Source organism: Ascaphus truei, chromosome 6, assembly GCF_040206685.1.
Source record: "Ascaphus truei isolate aAscTru1 chromosome 6, aAscTru1.hap1, whole genome shotgun sequence".
NCBI classification, from domain to species: Eukaryota; Metazoa; Chordata; class Amphibia; order Anura; family Ascaphidae; genus Ascaphus; species Ascaphus truei.
The window spans coordinates 115,668,961-115,684,955 of NC_134488.1; the positions used below are offsets into that span (position 1 = coordinate 115,668,961).

At 47.7% G+C, this 15,995-nt stretch overlaps 1 protein-coding gene across 1 annotated transcript; it reads right to left on the reverse strand.

Annotated features, from left to right (window-relative positions):
• Positions 1 to 6: 6 nt before the first annotated feature.
• HSPB7 (heat shock protein family B (small) member 7) lies at positions 7 to 12,133 on the reverse strand. Its single transcript, XM_075605934.1, has 3 exons — positions 11,832 to 12,133; positions 7,790 to 7,923; positions 7 to 1,001 (listed from the first exon to the last, which is right to left on the reverse strand). The coding sequence occupies exons 1-3, from the start codon at positions 11,995 to 11,997 to the stop codon at positions 816 to 818; spliced, it is 486 nt and encodes a 161-aa protein (XP_075462049.1). The 5' UTR covers positions 11,998 to 12,133; the 3' UTR covers positions 7 to 815.
• Between the last annotated feature and the right edge of the window lie 3,862 nt (positions 12,134 to 15,995).

Sequence of the window (15,995 nt, forward strand, 5' to 3'; positions counted from 1 at the left end):
CTCCCCCCCCAAAAAAAATTAAATGCCCCGGCGAAACCTTTCGGAGAATTTTTCCAGGGCTAAAAATCGTCGTGGAAATCCCACATTTCCACCATCAATTCGCAGTTTTGCCAAAGGATAGCAGCTCAGAGTTTGCAAATGATTCGCCAATGTGCTACCTTGCACCCAGAGGGGGTAGAGGAGGAGAGTAGCAGTATAATAAAGCCTTCCTCCTCCTCCTCTTCCTCCAACACCAGCACTACCAAAAAGAAGCCCCTTTCTCAGGTTCTGCATAGGAGTTAGCAGATTAGAAGAATAGCTATGCTTGTTGACTTAATGGTTGGTGAATCGCTTGCAAACTCTTGACTGTGTCGCAATTAAAAAAAGTGCAAAAGTTTCATGGTTGGAGACCACACGCAAATGTTTTCCACATCTCTATCTATGAACCTTTTTTTGTGATGCCCATACTTACTACTAGTGACCACTCCAGCATGGACAGCATTTGTGATCTCCACGATTAACTCAAAACACCTACTTGTGATGTGCAAACCAACCATGAATGTCTCTTGTGAGTTACACACTTACTATTACCTCCACATTTGGGATGTCCGTACTATCCATGAGAACGTTTTGGGGTGCCCATACTAATTGTGAATGACTTTTGGGATGTGCATATGCTAACTACGACAAATCTTAGGGGAGCAACTTTAGGTTGTGAAATCATTAAACAGTGAAACAAGTTCTGCTCTACTTGTTAAAGAGGTAAAATGGTGCTTTAGAGCCACATGATCAGCTGTTCCCCAGATATCACACCCCCACCTCTATATTGCACCCCTTTAGATTTTGATCTCAGTCCTGAAGGTCTGCTGCAGGTGGTCCGTGTGCTTGGCAAGATGCCGCAGGGCTTTGACTGTCAGCATGCCGTCCTCTCCCAAGGCTGAGGTCATTGTGGTGGGATCCACATCCTCGGGCAGCTGGCACTTGTGGGTAAAGGTGTTCATAATGGTCCCATCTGTGGCCAGCTAGAGGCAGGAGAAAGAGTAGACTGTAAGCAAAGTGCCCTGAGACAAACACCCGCCTCCCACACGTAGTATGAGATATTACAGAATAACATACATGTGGCACCACGGAGTTAGGAACCACACCAACACCTTCAAATGTAACACTACACCTCACACATACAGAATAAGATTGTGAGCGAGAGAGTCATGAATGAGAGATATGTATGGGTGGGAAGAAGTCAGAGGCATCCTATACTGAATGCAATGAAGTCAATTGAAACACAGAAAGCCACCACACTGGATAGAACGGAGTAGAAGAACTAGAAAGCAGAGGATTGAAATCTACTTTAATCACCTGGAATGCACCAATTGACTTGTAAATGTCTTGATTACAAAATAATGAGCTGCTGTGAGAACGACAATAAATTCATAGTTACAAGCACAGTCTGGGCCATAGTTACTCAGGATTGCACAACCTTAAGCCACTTTATGGCTCTATAAAGACTCATTGCAGCCCAGTCAAGTGAATGGGACAACAAGTGTCTCACGTTGTAATAAGCTGCCTTATGGCATAGGCCTCTGCCAGGGTGGTGCTGAGCGGGCGGGCCGTAGCGAATATGGCCGTTCATATCAATCTGGGGTAGTGTGTCCAAGATAAACAGTGTATTTTACACCCAGGAACTGCTATTTATCATGGAAATCAAGACATGCACACACTGCCTATGCAGGAAATCTCATTCTCCTGCACTCACATCACAATAGGCTTTAGTTACAAGTCTTTTGGGGGGTGACTCAGTAACAGGTTCCAAACCAAGGAAACAGCACCACTGAGAGACAGGACAGCAACGCCACAGCTAAGTAAGCCCTGCTCCCCCCCATTGGTATTACAGGGCACCTTGCCAGTTCCCCTCACAGCATGAGATCCTTCTGCCTGCATCTCTGATCTCTGTGCCGTGGGAGAGAAGAGCCACAGATGGGTGGCCCTATGCTGTGCCGTGGGAGAGAAGAGCCACGGATGGGTGCCACTTGCTAAACGCATATACTGTATGAGTGCCCGACAGGGCTGCTTTGATGTAATAACACAGAGTAACTGCTGTTTCTGCATTGAACTTGGCTCTTATGCCCAGTACAGGTTGTTGTCTGAAAACACTGACAAGTACTGTACACATGTGTATATCATGTGGTGGCAGTACCCATAAATAACAATGCCCCAGTACCTAAGAGACACTATTACCTCTTTAGCAACAGCTGATTGGTCCCCTGGGCACAGACGAGGCTCAGTAACACTGCTGGTCGGATTATGGCTGCTCTGGTTAGAGGTTGAGGCTTGAATTATATCTACACTGCACCTGGCTTATTTATTGATTGTCATGTTATTGCTGCCCTTGCCTTTATCATCCCGAAGTTTGGGTGAGTGTAAGGCATTATGGCTACAGGTTGGGTGGAGTTAAGCGTGCTGTGATACAATGCTATAGCACAGTAATACTAAAACCAACAGAGCAATTGTTTTCAACCTGTGCATACCCTCTAACTGTACCTACTTAGCAGGTACACTACATGTTTTGGGGGGCTTGCCATACCTTTTAAAAACAAAGTTTGGGGAGGGGGGCTGTCGTAAGATGGGTAGGTTAGGGCAGGAGTGCTCAACTCCAGTCAAATTAGATTGCAAGCTCTTCGGAGCAGGGACTCCCTTTCCTAAATGTTACTGTTATGTCTGAAGCGCTTCTCCCCTTTATGTGTTATTTATATTATTTGCTATCTATGTGATTATCACGTGTATTACTACTGTGAAGCGCCATGTACATTAATCGCGCTATATAAATAGAGACACATCCATATACATACATATAGACCCCCCAACAGGCCAGGTTTTAGAGATATCCCTCCTACAGCACAGGTAGCACAATTAGTGTCTCAGTCCCTGTGCTGAAGTAGGGACTGATTGAGCCACCTGCACTGAAGCAGGGACTAACTGAGCCTCCTGAACTGCAGCAGGGGCTGATTGAACCACCTGTGCTGAAGCTGGGATACCCTTAAAACCTGACCTGTTGGGGGGGGGGGTTCTTGAGGACTGAATGTAAGCACCCCTGAGTTAGGGGACTTCCATATGAATTCATTGGAAGTAACTGCATCCAGCACGAGTAGAGGGGCGATAGTTGTACCTATTTGTATGTGCAAAATGTTGAAGGGTCAGCCTGTGTTCCATGGAAACCTGGCGTTATTACAATTATTAGTGTTTATTTGTAAAGCGCCAACGTATACCGTGGTGCGGTCTAAAGCGCAAGGAAATAATAATGTTACTAGGGGAGGCTGGAAAAATAATTTACTAATGGCGGATATTTGACTTTTCATAAAGCAATGATTTTATTGCGACATTTCGTTAGGAGATAGTTGATAAAGACGACAGATAAGATTATAGGCAGGTATTGTGCTGTATCAGTGATTTTCATACGTTTAAGAACCGTTGCACTCTTCACAATGATTTGGGATTTCCCCGGAGTCCAGCTTACCAATATCCTAAATACCCCAAATATGAATCACTGTGGCATATCCATTTTGGAAGCTAATATCTTTATATATCACATGTTATAATATTTCAATATGACATGTAACAATCCTATTGAACCGTTTCAGAAAGAAATAGCAAAACCACAGTATCTGCCATTACCAAGCTATTTTCATGGAAAACATCTAAAAATAAAAAGAGCCCCGTACTGTAGAATACGGTATAAATTACCTGCTCCGTAAAGCAGCGACTAAGACTCCCAGTGTCACACAGGTTCCCTAAACCTGCTCTACTTTCCCAGACTTCCCTTGTGGCCGTGCGCGTCTGAAGTATAGCAACTGCAGGATCATACCCTGCAATTAGAATTGGCGCACGGTAGCGCATGCGCGAGGACTATATTACACACCTTACACCCCTATTCACTAAACTCCGCCTTGCTCTCTTTGGGGGTCATTTATCAAACTCTATTGGCTGAAAAACCAAGGCAAATGTGGGGCAGAACCGCTGCACTGGGATTAGCAATTAATACAATCCCACTGCCTTCAATGGCAACGTTTACCCACTTAATAAATCTGGTGCCGTTTTATTTCTTTTTGCCCCAATGTTGCAAGGTAAATAATCCCCTGTCCCTCCAATAGCTCCAAAAAAAAAAGCATTAGTAAATTCAGTGATGTTGTATACAGCCAATGTCTAATAACGACCATCAGACTATTTACTGGAGTTTGTTGAATGTAAGTATAGCATAGCCTCGAGCCGCTATTCTTCTGTTGGGCCCCCCAGTGTAAGTCCTGTTAGGTACAGGCAATGGAGGAGTTCATTCTCTCATGAAGGCCTAGCTTGCTATTGCAGCCTGGATGCATTGTTACTGTATTCAGGGGCGGGCCTAACAACAACCAGAGAGTGTTATCCTGGGGAGGATACTGGTTGGGTCACATGCAGTTAATGTGATGCCTATCAGTATCAGACCTGCCCTGTTATGGGGCAGGGTTACAAGGTTACAAGGTTCCTTGCTTGCTGGAGGCGCTGTTTACCAGAGATGAATCACCCTGAAAACCTGCCCTGATATCTCCCCACACCATCGCGGAGCACTCAGAGCCTCCTGTTCCAGCCAAACAGGTACGCACCGCACCAGCAACACCGGGTAGACGAATGATCTCACTTAGGGTAGGGGAACAGGTGCTACATAACCCTAATACTTTTTGCTTTCTCTCCATTCAAAGACACCCCTAATGCTTTAGCCAGCTGCATTATATAGACCACACTACCATCTAGGGGAGTGGCATTCACAGTAGCAAAAAAGAACAGACGCACAATTGCAGCATTGTCGCATTGCATAACACCATATAGGTATGTGTGAATGTGGACATGCGCATGCGTAAATCTGCCCGTATCATTGTGCATTTTTCATGCTGTCTGTGTTTAGATAACTCATGCTTAGTTGCGGCCTAATCCGTGTGTATCGGTTTATAAGTGCGTGTGTGTGTGAGTGTGTGTGTGTACTGCTTTTGCATTAGTATATGCATCAGTGTGTAAAAGTGTGTGTGCTATGTAGGCATCAATATGTGTAGCATAAATGGAATTGCACTCTTTTTAGTGGCTTATAAGGTGCACCAGCGCCCTCATCTCGAGGGGCCCTCTGCAAGGTCCGGTAGGATACTGTACAGTATCCAGAAGAAGGAGATGGGTGGAGATGGCACAATAATAAATACTTTGCTGCAAATCCAAAGCGCCCATCTTCTTCTTCTATGGATACGGTATCAATATGTGTATCAGTTTGTTGCTGACTTTGTGTAGTTGGGCGAGCAATCGTCATGTAGTATTAGGCTGCGTCCTCTGTGCCGCTGAGCGCGCTCATGCTTGAGAGCGGTGACGTCACCAACTCTCCAAGCATGAGCGCTCGGCTGTCCGGCATTTTTTTTTTAACGCGCGAGCGGGGTGGCCGTGGCCGGGGCCTGGCGAGCAGTGACTGGCGCTGAATGGTTGAGGAGGTCATTTAACCCTTCAGTGCGCCTGAAAGCCAAATGAATCTGTCTCGGCAAGCACCTAGCACCCGCAAGCGCACGGGTGCGCACGCGTGGCCGGACACCTTTGCATTCATTGTGCTGACCGCGCTAAGCGCCAAGAGCAGTCAGCGGCACAGAGGACGCAGCCTAAGGCTGAGTCCATAGAGACTCCAGCCGTGCGGAGGCACGCGGAGGCTGAGGGAAAGCGGGTGCTTTCCCTGGCCTTAGTTCGCGCGCCGTCCGGGGGGCGTGTCGGGGGACGGGCCAGTGACGTCACAGAGCCGGTTCGCCCCCATTGGGCGAACCACTCAGGTGACCGGCCCTGCGCTCCTGTGAGCGCTTACATGGAAAAAATTGTGCGCGCCCCTGCTAAAGCCGCTCTCATTGCGGCTGCAGGGGCTCACTGCCAAGCGTGAGCGCGGGTCAGCGCCTACGCGCTGACCATGCCGTGGCCTAAGGCATCAGCAGCTACAAATGGGTAATTACTCGTTTGAGGTCCCATAGGAAACCATACATTGCAGTGATATGTGCTGCGGGCCTCTCTGGCAGAAGATGGGTTACATTCTCTGCTTACAAAATATTTGTCCTGTTTTATTCCTGTCATCCACATTTTAAAGCTGCAGACCAAGAAATATCCTACATTTGTGTTTTCTTTTTTAACAAATCAGTTCTGTGCTATGAGAAAATACTTGAAGCATTTTTTTTAAAACAACTTTTTTTTTATATATATATATATTATAATGTAACAACCATTTTTTGTTTCTATAGCAACCATTTCCCAAAGTCACATCTCCTTCCTCTTCTGAAACAGGCTCTGGCACACCCCTTTTTGAGCCCTGCCCTCTCTGTAGTAGTGCACCAATTGTATTTAGTGACTGCCTGGTCACATGATCTACCCCCACAGAACTTTGCATCTTTGGTCCTCTTCTGCTGTACTGACAGCCATTTAGTGAACCCAAGAGCCAAATCTTAGCGATCGATCTGCAACTTAGCCAATTACTTATCATTGGGTGGATTGTATTAATGCACATATTAAAGGGGGAAAAAACAACATTTAAAAAAAAAAAACGTTAGCTTGGACTGCTGCTTTAAAGATATAAATCTTGTGATATCCATGTTTTACACAACCCTGCACAGAGAGAAAGCAGACATACATACAGGTTTACCCACGGCATTATAATCCATATATGCTACAGCTTCTACAAGGGACATTCCTTTTGGGATATGAGATTTCAAATAATAGAAATCCTTGCAAAGTGCTACGCAGAGAGGAAGATACGGTTTCTCATCAGCGTACAGATGGAAATGTCAGTACAAAATACCAGGCAGGCAAATAAGGCATTATATAGACATTCAGAGACATACAGCACTGTGTAATAATGGAGACACTCTATATACATACAGATAAGACTCTACAGAAGAAAAAAAGAAAGGCAGGTGAAATAATGCAGATACGCATCACAGAATAAGAGAAGCATATTACAGACAGCCCAACATGGCACTGTGCAAAGTGTGCTGGTAATGTACAGAAATACAGATCCACATGGTACTGTACAATGCAAATAGTCTTACAAAAATGGCCTTTGTAACCACACTGTAGACAGATACGTCCATAAACAGACATAAATAAGGGGTCGTATAAAAACTTAGGTCACTATAAAGACATCAAGGTAGATGTGACGTTATAGTGTAGATACTCCGGTAAATACATGTAGATACACCTCAAGCCCCCCAAACCGGTTAGGGTTTCAGGATATCCCAGCTTCAGCACAGGTGGCTCAATTATTCCCTGCTTCAGCACAGGTGGCTCAATCATTCGCTGCTTCAGCACAGGTGGCTCAATCTGTCCCTGCTTCAGCACAGGTGGCTCAATCAGAGGCTCAGTCTTTGACTGAGCCACCTGTGCTGAAGCAGGGATATCCTGAAAACCTGACCAATTGGAGGGGGCTTGAGGACTGGAGTTAAGCACCCCTGGGTTAGAGACAACCAGGCTGATGGGGCATTATAGCGCCCAAGAGGTTGGTGAGACACTAGAGATCGGTCGATGAGCACCACGGTATATGCGGGGCAATAAATAAACACACACAGGTAGATGAAGCACTTTAGAGACCTGGAGGTGGATGCTACACTATAAAAATACATAGGTAGATGGGGTACTATAAAATAAACAGGCAGACGGAACTCTATTTGGGGCTCTAAGGAAACACACAGGCACAGTATATATGGCACAATAGAGACACACCTGTTAATAGGACACTGCCACTGCTGGTTGGTGACACATGGTCCCAAACCTCACTCACCTTCTCAGCATGGATCTCAATCTGGTTGTTTGATGTGGTGACAATGATGTCCTCAGGGGAAAAATCTCTCACATCCACAGCAAACTGGTAAGTGTTCCCCAGGGTCTTCACATTCCCCGTACCCGCTGTAACGGCTGTGGGGGAAGAGAGAGGGGGGAAATCATTTGTATTTTTCTAGTAAACTCAGAGTAAACAGCGCTCTTAATCCACTGAATGGAATTTATAATGTATGGCAGAATTTGCACAGGGATTCACTGTAAACACTCTTTTGGCATGGATTCCTTTGTCTGCTGCATCTGGCATGGATTCCTTTGTCTGCTGCATCTGGCATGGATTCCTTTGTCTGCTGCATCTGAAGGTGACAGCCTGGTATTATGTAGCTGTTCTAATTGGACTGTATGTCACGGTCATCCATTCCCTATTGCAGGAGTGTAGTCCTCAAGCCCCCCCCCCCCCCCAACAGGTCAGGTTTTCAGGACATCCCTTGCACCAGCACAGGTGACCCAATTAGTCGCTGCTTCAGCCCAAGTTGCTCAATCAGAGGCTCAGTCTTCGACTGCACACCCTGTGCTGAATCAGGGACTGATTGAGCCACCTGTGCTGAAGCTGGGATATCCTGAAAACCTGACCTGTTCGGGGGGTCGGGGTGGGGAGGGGGGGGGTGGAGGGGGGTGGAGGGGGGTGGAGGGGGGTGGGGGGGGGGAGGTGCTTGAGGACTGGAGTTGCGCACCCCTGCCCTATAGCATTGCACTGCATGTTCTGTTGACTTGTAACAGAGGGCAGCAGAAATAGGGACAACGTTTCAGGTCATGGAACTTTCTTCAGGAAGAACGGTCCATGTAGAACCTGAAATGTTCCTGCAGTTCCTGCTGCCCCCAGTGTAAGTAGTAATCTACGTGTCAGGGGGATTACTGTTACTTGTCTCTTTTTCATGTATGTTGTGTTGGCTACACAGCTGTTTTTTTGCCCCCTACATAATTTCTCCCCCCCCCCCCCCATTTTGTCTTGAAGTTTTGACTTATAACTAAATAAATAAATAGATAACAAAGAAAAGGGAATAAACCCAGGAACTGATGCTGCCAAAGTCACATATAGGGGCTGAATGGATGTAACCCACAATCCACTTAAGAAGGGAAAGGCAACTCGCTTTTGAAAAATGTGTTATAAAGTCATATAGTGGATAATATAGTTAGACTCACCCTGGGTGGGGGGCTAGCATGCAGGATGAAGCAAGGAATACGAAATGAACTGTTCTCAAACACCTCACTCTTAAGCCAATAAAGCCGCAAGCTGCTGCCCTTACCCTGCCCGGTGTCTGTAGTACCCTAGTTCAGCTCACTTTAAGCCGTTCCATAGGGAGAGATATTATTTATTATTTTTATATATTTACATGATTGTTCATTGTTTATTATTATTGTTTATTAATTTTCCTTTTTGTCTTGCTTATTGTTTATATTTTCTCCTATATTCTAGTTCCATACGTGTTTATTTCAATTATTTTATTTCTTTCATGCTTCATAGCACATTGTTCCTATGTTTTTAATATGTTTGTGTTACATGTGTTTGTTATCTTTTATTTTCTATACCATGTAATATTGTTTCACACAGACTCTCTGAATGGGATTCATTCAGAAGCTATCAGCTTATTAGTCTGATTGCTAACAACAGGTTTCTGGTTAAGAATGTCCAATAAGATTGAGTTACCACCTATTTAAGGGAGTCTGTGTGATAAAGGTTCCTTACTCTTTGATAAAGTCACACTCAGGGACGAAACGCGCCAGAGTTCTTTTTCTGTGATGTGCAGCATGTAATCATTAAAGCTGATTTTATTTTACTCTATTTTTGGCTGAACTCCAATTGCTGTGACCGCCATCGTTCTATTTTTAAATAAATAAATACAATATCAATAAATGAAATGATGGATTAGAAGCTGTTTAGAAATATCTCTTGGATCCAGGTCTACAGGACACACCGTTCCATGTCGTAGGGTCTCCAAAAATACTGGATACAATGGTGAAAGGTGCGACGCACTCGAGACACGCACACCCACCTCTCTCCCCTCTCTCCGCTCCATGCTGTTTCCACCTCTCCTTGGCCCCACCCACAGGCTTCTGACACCTCCTCCTGATTGGTTGCTGCTGGGTAAGGCTTAATGCTGGACACTTGTTGTTTTATTGGTTGCTGCTGGGTAATGTGGCCAATCAAAGTGGAGGAAGCTGCCCAGCCCCCTAGCAACAGCCCTGCTCGGGGAATCCCGAACCCCGCCAAGCCGGTCCTGAGAGGTAATAGCGGTCACATACATGTCCAGTATTATCTTTCATTTTTTACTGGACAGTGTCCAAATACAGGACAGTCCGGTCCAATACTGGACATCCGGCAACCCTAGCCATGTGTCAATTACATTATTGGGTAAAACCCAGAATATTGCTGTTTTCACAACAATTTTCCCAGGACATACATGAAAACGAGAGGTGGCTCCCAATGTATTACGTCCTGGTAAAGCTTTTGTATAAATAAAATAAATGACAATGGGGATTAGCTGGAGAGAGAAGGAACTGGAGGGGGAAAAAAACCCAAAACATTAATGTTCCAAACGTTTCAGCTGCCACTGAAACATACAGCTGTTATTGATGGGTGCCCTGCAGGGCTGGGTTGTGGAACATTGACAGAGCTGTGTGTGCACTGGAGGAATTCAACTAGAATAGCGAGTGATAAATGATAAGCAGATTGATAAAGGAAGAGCCCCCTTACTGGGAAGGCAAATGTTTGCAGCTTGGTCCCTGCAGAGTCACATAAAGGTTATTTATTAAAAAGAAGTCTCCCAGCTGCAAAACCAGGGCTAAACTGGTGCAAAAACACTGCACTCGTTTATCAAACAGCACCGTCCCAGTGGATTTGATTGTTAATGCTATGCCTCACTCTTGCAGCTGAGAGACTCTGATAAATGATCCAATAAGTGTTTAAATGGATCATGGGCACCGTTTATGCGGTTGTGAATTGCGTTACCCACTTGAACACTTATCTACAAGTGGCTGAATAGCTGGAATGACAATGGTAAAGTTTGCCAGGTTTTAGCGCCCTTTTACCGGCCCCCCCTCCTCCCTGCCCCCCCCCCCCCTCCCCCCCCCCTCCCCCCCCCCCCCCCCCCCCCCCCCCCCCCCCCCAGCCGACGCAGACTTCTCAGTGGAGGTGTTGATGGTTAATACAGTAACAGAATTTAGGGATTCATGGGGCAGGCGTAGCGGAAACGTAGGAAAGGGGAAATACAGACACAGATCAGGCAGTGACGGACTGGCAGGGGCTTTGTGGCCGTTTAACTTTTTTCCCCAAATGAGGCAAATTCCTCAATTATTTCCTATTATCACAGACCTCAGTTCTGGACCACAATGTATTTCCAGCACAATGAGTTTCAACCACACCTCTTTAGTGTTAGATGGCAGTATAACTGTGTTCTCTTTGATTAGATGCACTATTTTTACCCCTTTACCCATCTCCCGTGGGATGTTATCTGGGTCACTAGGATTGTAAAACACAGGGGGGGGGACATAGTGACTATGACTATGTCACATCTCACCTCTTTATAGCATCCCCGGTCTCACAGACTTCAATGGAATCTCAATGCTTAAAATCAGTGCTACTGTATACCACGAAACATTACTTTGCTCCAGAACCCCCAAATCTCCCTGATTTCAGTCAATTGAGGTTGACGTCTCGCAGATGACACAATATAAATCACAACATACACTAGAGCAGGGGTGGCCCTCTTCAGTCCTCAAGGGCCACCAACAGTTCAGGTTTTCAGGATATCCCTGCTTCAGCACAGGTGGTGCAGTCGTTGACTGAGCCACTGGTTGAGCCACCTGTGCTGAAGCAGGTGTATCCTGAAAACCTGACCTGTTGGTGGCCCTTAAGGACTGGAGTTGGCCGCCCCTGTACTAGAGGCTTAGTAGAGGAGTGCAATGAGAACTTGCCCGTGGCATCTTAGTAGCAGCTTAGTAAGTGGCCTTTGTCTGCTGTTTATAGATCTATTACTCCAACTTGCCTGAGAAGCCCAGAGGTTCTCCATGAGGTCTCCTGAACTTGCCAAAATCATCACCGAAGATGCCCAGCGTCTTGTCCATGAACTGTTCCCGGGGCTGGCTGGCTGAGGATGAGCGCTGCTTGAAGCTCTGTTCCGATCGGAAGGCAGAGGAGGATTTCAGGTTCATTGAAGTCAGACTTCTGGAATAAGCAGAGGAAACAAACGCTAGGAGCCGGCTACTGAGAAACCACAAAAGCACCGGACAGAAGGGTATGTGGCAGAGGGGCCTGGCAGGTGCCTGTGTGTCTATATGAAGAACACTTCTGGCACATCCAGGGCTTATATACTGGCAAATACCAGGACGCCCACCAAGCCTCTGGTTGGTCCTTCTATATTTAGGAGCCTGCAGCATCCCTCTGGCAGCTGTGGAAAGTTTCTGTGCTGAGAGGTGGCTGTGACCCTGCTGTGATCAGACACAGAGAGGCATGTAACCTCATAACTCAGATACCAGAACAGAACAGCGAACATCGCTCATAATACTGCACCTCACCTCCTCGGGCAGGCGTGTTTCTGTCTGCCCCAGGAGGGTTTCCACATGCCTCTGATTAGAAGGACAGCTTTCGCACAGGGGTGGCTAACTCTAGGCCTCAGGGACTACCAAACAGGTCAGGTTTTCAGGATATCCCTGCTTCAGCACAGGTGGTTCAGTCAAAGACTGAGCCACTGATTGAGCCCCCTGTGCTGAAGCAGGGATATCCTGAAAACCCAATCTGTTGGAGGCCATTGAGGACTGGAGTTAGTTTCTCAATATGAGTCATCCGGCTAACGCTTTCTTTCATATTCCTTTAAATATTGCAAATGACTCCAGAGTAAGGTGCAGCCAAATGTTTCGTTCTCTCTCTCTCTCTCTCCTGTCTCTCCAGGCTGTATCACTCATTCAGTGTCTCTGATATCGAGCAGAAATAGAAAGAACAATGAGATGGGGAGCGCCTGACTGGAAGCAGGGGAAAGTGGAAAATAGCTCCGACAGTTTTGTTGATAGATATGATCCCGGAGAGAGCACAAAAGATGGAAGTGTATCACATTGTAATCCCAGCCTGTTCCCTGCAGCTGGCAGCACAGGCAGATCTCTGCATGCAGTATCCGCGCATTGTAATCCCAGCCTGTTCCCTGCAGCTGCAGCACAGGCAGATCTCTGCATGCAGTATCTGCGCATTGTAATCCCAGCCTGTTCCCTGCAGCTGCAGCATATGCAGATCTCTGCATGCAGTATCCGCGCATTGTAATCCCAGCCTCTTCCCTGCAGCTGGCAGCACAGGCAGATCTCTGCATGCAGAATCTGCGCATTGTAATCCCAGCCTGTTCCCTGCAGCTGGCAGCACAGGCAGATATCTGCATGCAGTATCTGCGCATTGTAATCCCAGCCTGTTCCCTGCAGCTGCAGCACAGGCAGATCTCTGCATACAGTATCTGCGCATTGTAATCCCAGCCTCTTCCCTGCAGCTGGCAGCACAGGCAGATCTCTGCATGCAGTATCCGCGCATTGTAATCCCAGCCTGTTCCCTGCAGCTGGCAGCACAGGCAGATCTCTGCATACAGTATCCGCGCATTGTAATCCCAGCCTGTTCCCTGCAGCTGGCAGCACAGGCAGATCTCTGCATACAGTATCTGTGCATTGTAATCCCAGCCTGTTCCCTGCAGATGGCAGATCTCTGCATACAGTATCTGCGCATTGTAATCCCAGCCTCTTCCCTGCAGCTGGCAGCACAGGCAGATCTCTGCATGCAGTATCCGCGCATTGTAATCCCAGCCTGTTCCCTGCAGCTGGCAGATCTCTGCATACAGTATCAGTGCATTGTAATCCCAGCCTGTTCCCTGCAGATGGCAGCACAGGCAGATCTCTGCATACAGTATCTGCGCATTGTAATCCCAGCCTGTTCCCTGCAGCTGGCAGCACAGGCAGATCTCTGCATACAGTATCCGCGCATTGTAATCCCAGCCTGTTCCCTGCAGCTGGCAGCACAGGCAGATCTCTGCATGCAGTATCTACGCATTGTAATCCCAGCCTGTTCCCTGCAGCTGGCAGCACAGGCAGATCTCTGCATGCAGTATCTGCGCATTGTAATCCCAGCCTGTTCCCTGCAGCTGGCAGCACAGGCAGATCTCAGCATGCAGTATCTGCGCATTGTAATCCCAGCCTGTTCCCTGCAGCTGGCAGCACAGGCAGATCTCTGCATGCAGTATCTGCGCAATGTAATCCCAGCCTGTTCCCTGCAGCTGGCAGCACAGACAGATCTCTGCATGCAGTATCCGCGCATTGTAATCCCAGCCTGTTCCCTGCAGCTGGCAGCACAGGCAGATCTCTGCATGCAGTATCTGCGCATTGTAATCCCAGCCTGTTCCCTGCAGCTGGCAGCACAGGCAGATCTCTGCATGCAGTATCTGCGCATTGTAATCCCAGACTGTTCTCTGCAGCTGGCAGCACAGGCAGATCTCTGCATACAGTCAAATACAAAAAAAACACAGCGCACAACGCTCATAGTGCATTAAAAGTATATTAAAGAACCATTCAATAAGGTAAGTATTGTGCGTACATTAAAGAAATTTCAAACAAGCATGTCAGGGATCAAGTTACCCATACACCACACAAGAGGCTGGATCAGATGTCGTCAGAGGTTTTTGGAACGATGCCGTGATCTCCCTGTTCCAGGAGGGTAGGCCAAATGTCCTTAAAGTCCCCACTCGCACATAAAGAAGGTCCAGCACATACGTGGTGCTCACGTGAAAACGGCCATGTCAAACGGATCTCCACGCCGGCTGGATCCCTTTCACAGTCATCTGCTCCGGTACTTCCGGGTTGGTGACGTCACTGGAAGGCGCTGCAGCTCGCGTCGCAGTCCTCCTCGGGTAGCCGAAATAGCCCACAATATTAGGGCAGGATGTTTAGAGGTAGAGCAGTAGAAATATCCAACGCGTTTCGAAACCGTAAAGGTCTCTTCATCAGGTTCCCTGCAGCTGGTAGCACAGGCAGATCTCTGCATGCAGTATCTGCGCATTGTAATCCCAGCCTGTTCCCTGCAGCTGGCAGCACAGGCAGATCTCTGCATGCAGTATCTGCGCATTGTAATCCCAGCCTGTTCCCTGCAGCTGGCAGCACAGGCAGATCTCTGCATGCAGTATCTGCGCATTGTAATCCCAGCCTGTTCCCTGCAGCTGGCAGCACAGGCAGATCTCTGCATACAGTATCCGCGCATTGTAATCCCAGCCTGTTCCCTGCAGCTGGCAGCACAGGCAGATCTCTGCATGCAGTATCTGCGCATTGTAATCCCAGCCTGTTCCCTGCAGCTGGCAGCACAGGCAGATCTCTGCATGAAGTATCCGCGCATTGTAATCCCAGCCTGTTCCCTGCAGCTGGCAGCACAGGCAGAACTCTGCATACAGTATCCGCGCATTGTAATCCCAGCCTGTTCCCTGCAGCTGGCAGCACAGGCAGATCTCTGCATGCAGTATCCGCGCATTGTAATCCCAGCCTGTTCCCTGCAGCTGGCAGCACAGGCAGATCTCTGCATGCAGTATCTGCGCATTGTAATCCCAGCCTGTTCCCTGCAGCTGGCAGCACAGGCAGATCTCTGCATGCAGTACCTGCGCATTGTAATCCCAGCCTGTTCCCTGCAGCTGGCAGCACAGGCAGATCTCTGCATGCAGTACCCGCGCATTGTAATCCCAGCATGTTCCCTGCAGCTGGCAGCACAGGCAGATCTTTGCATACAGTATCTGCGCATTGTAATCCCAGCCTGTTCCCTGCAGCTGGCAGCACACGCAGATCTCTGCATGCTGTACCCGCGCATTGTAATCCCAGCCTGTTCCCTGCAGCTGGCAGCACACGCAGATCTCTGCATGCTGTACCCGCGCATTGTAATCCCAGCCTGTTTCCTGCAGCTGGCAGCACAGGCAGATCTCTGCATACAGTATCTGCGCATTGTAATCCCAGCCTGTTCCCTGCAGCTGGCAGCACAGGCAGATCTCTGCATGCAGTATCTGCGCATTGTAATCCCAGCCTGTTCCCTGCAGCTGGCAGCACACGCAGATCTCTGCATGCTGTACCCGCGCATTGTAATCCCAGCCTGTTTCCTGCAGCTGGCAGCACAGGCAGATCTCTGCATACAGTATCTGCGCATTGTAATC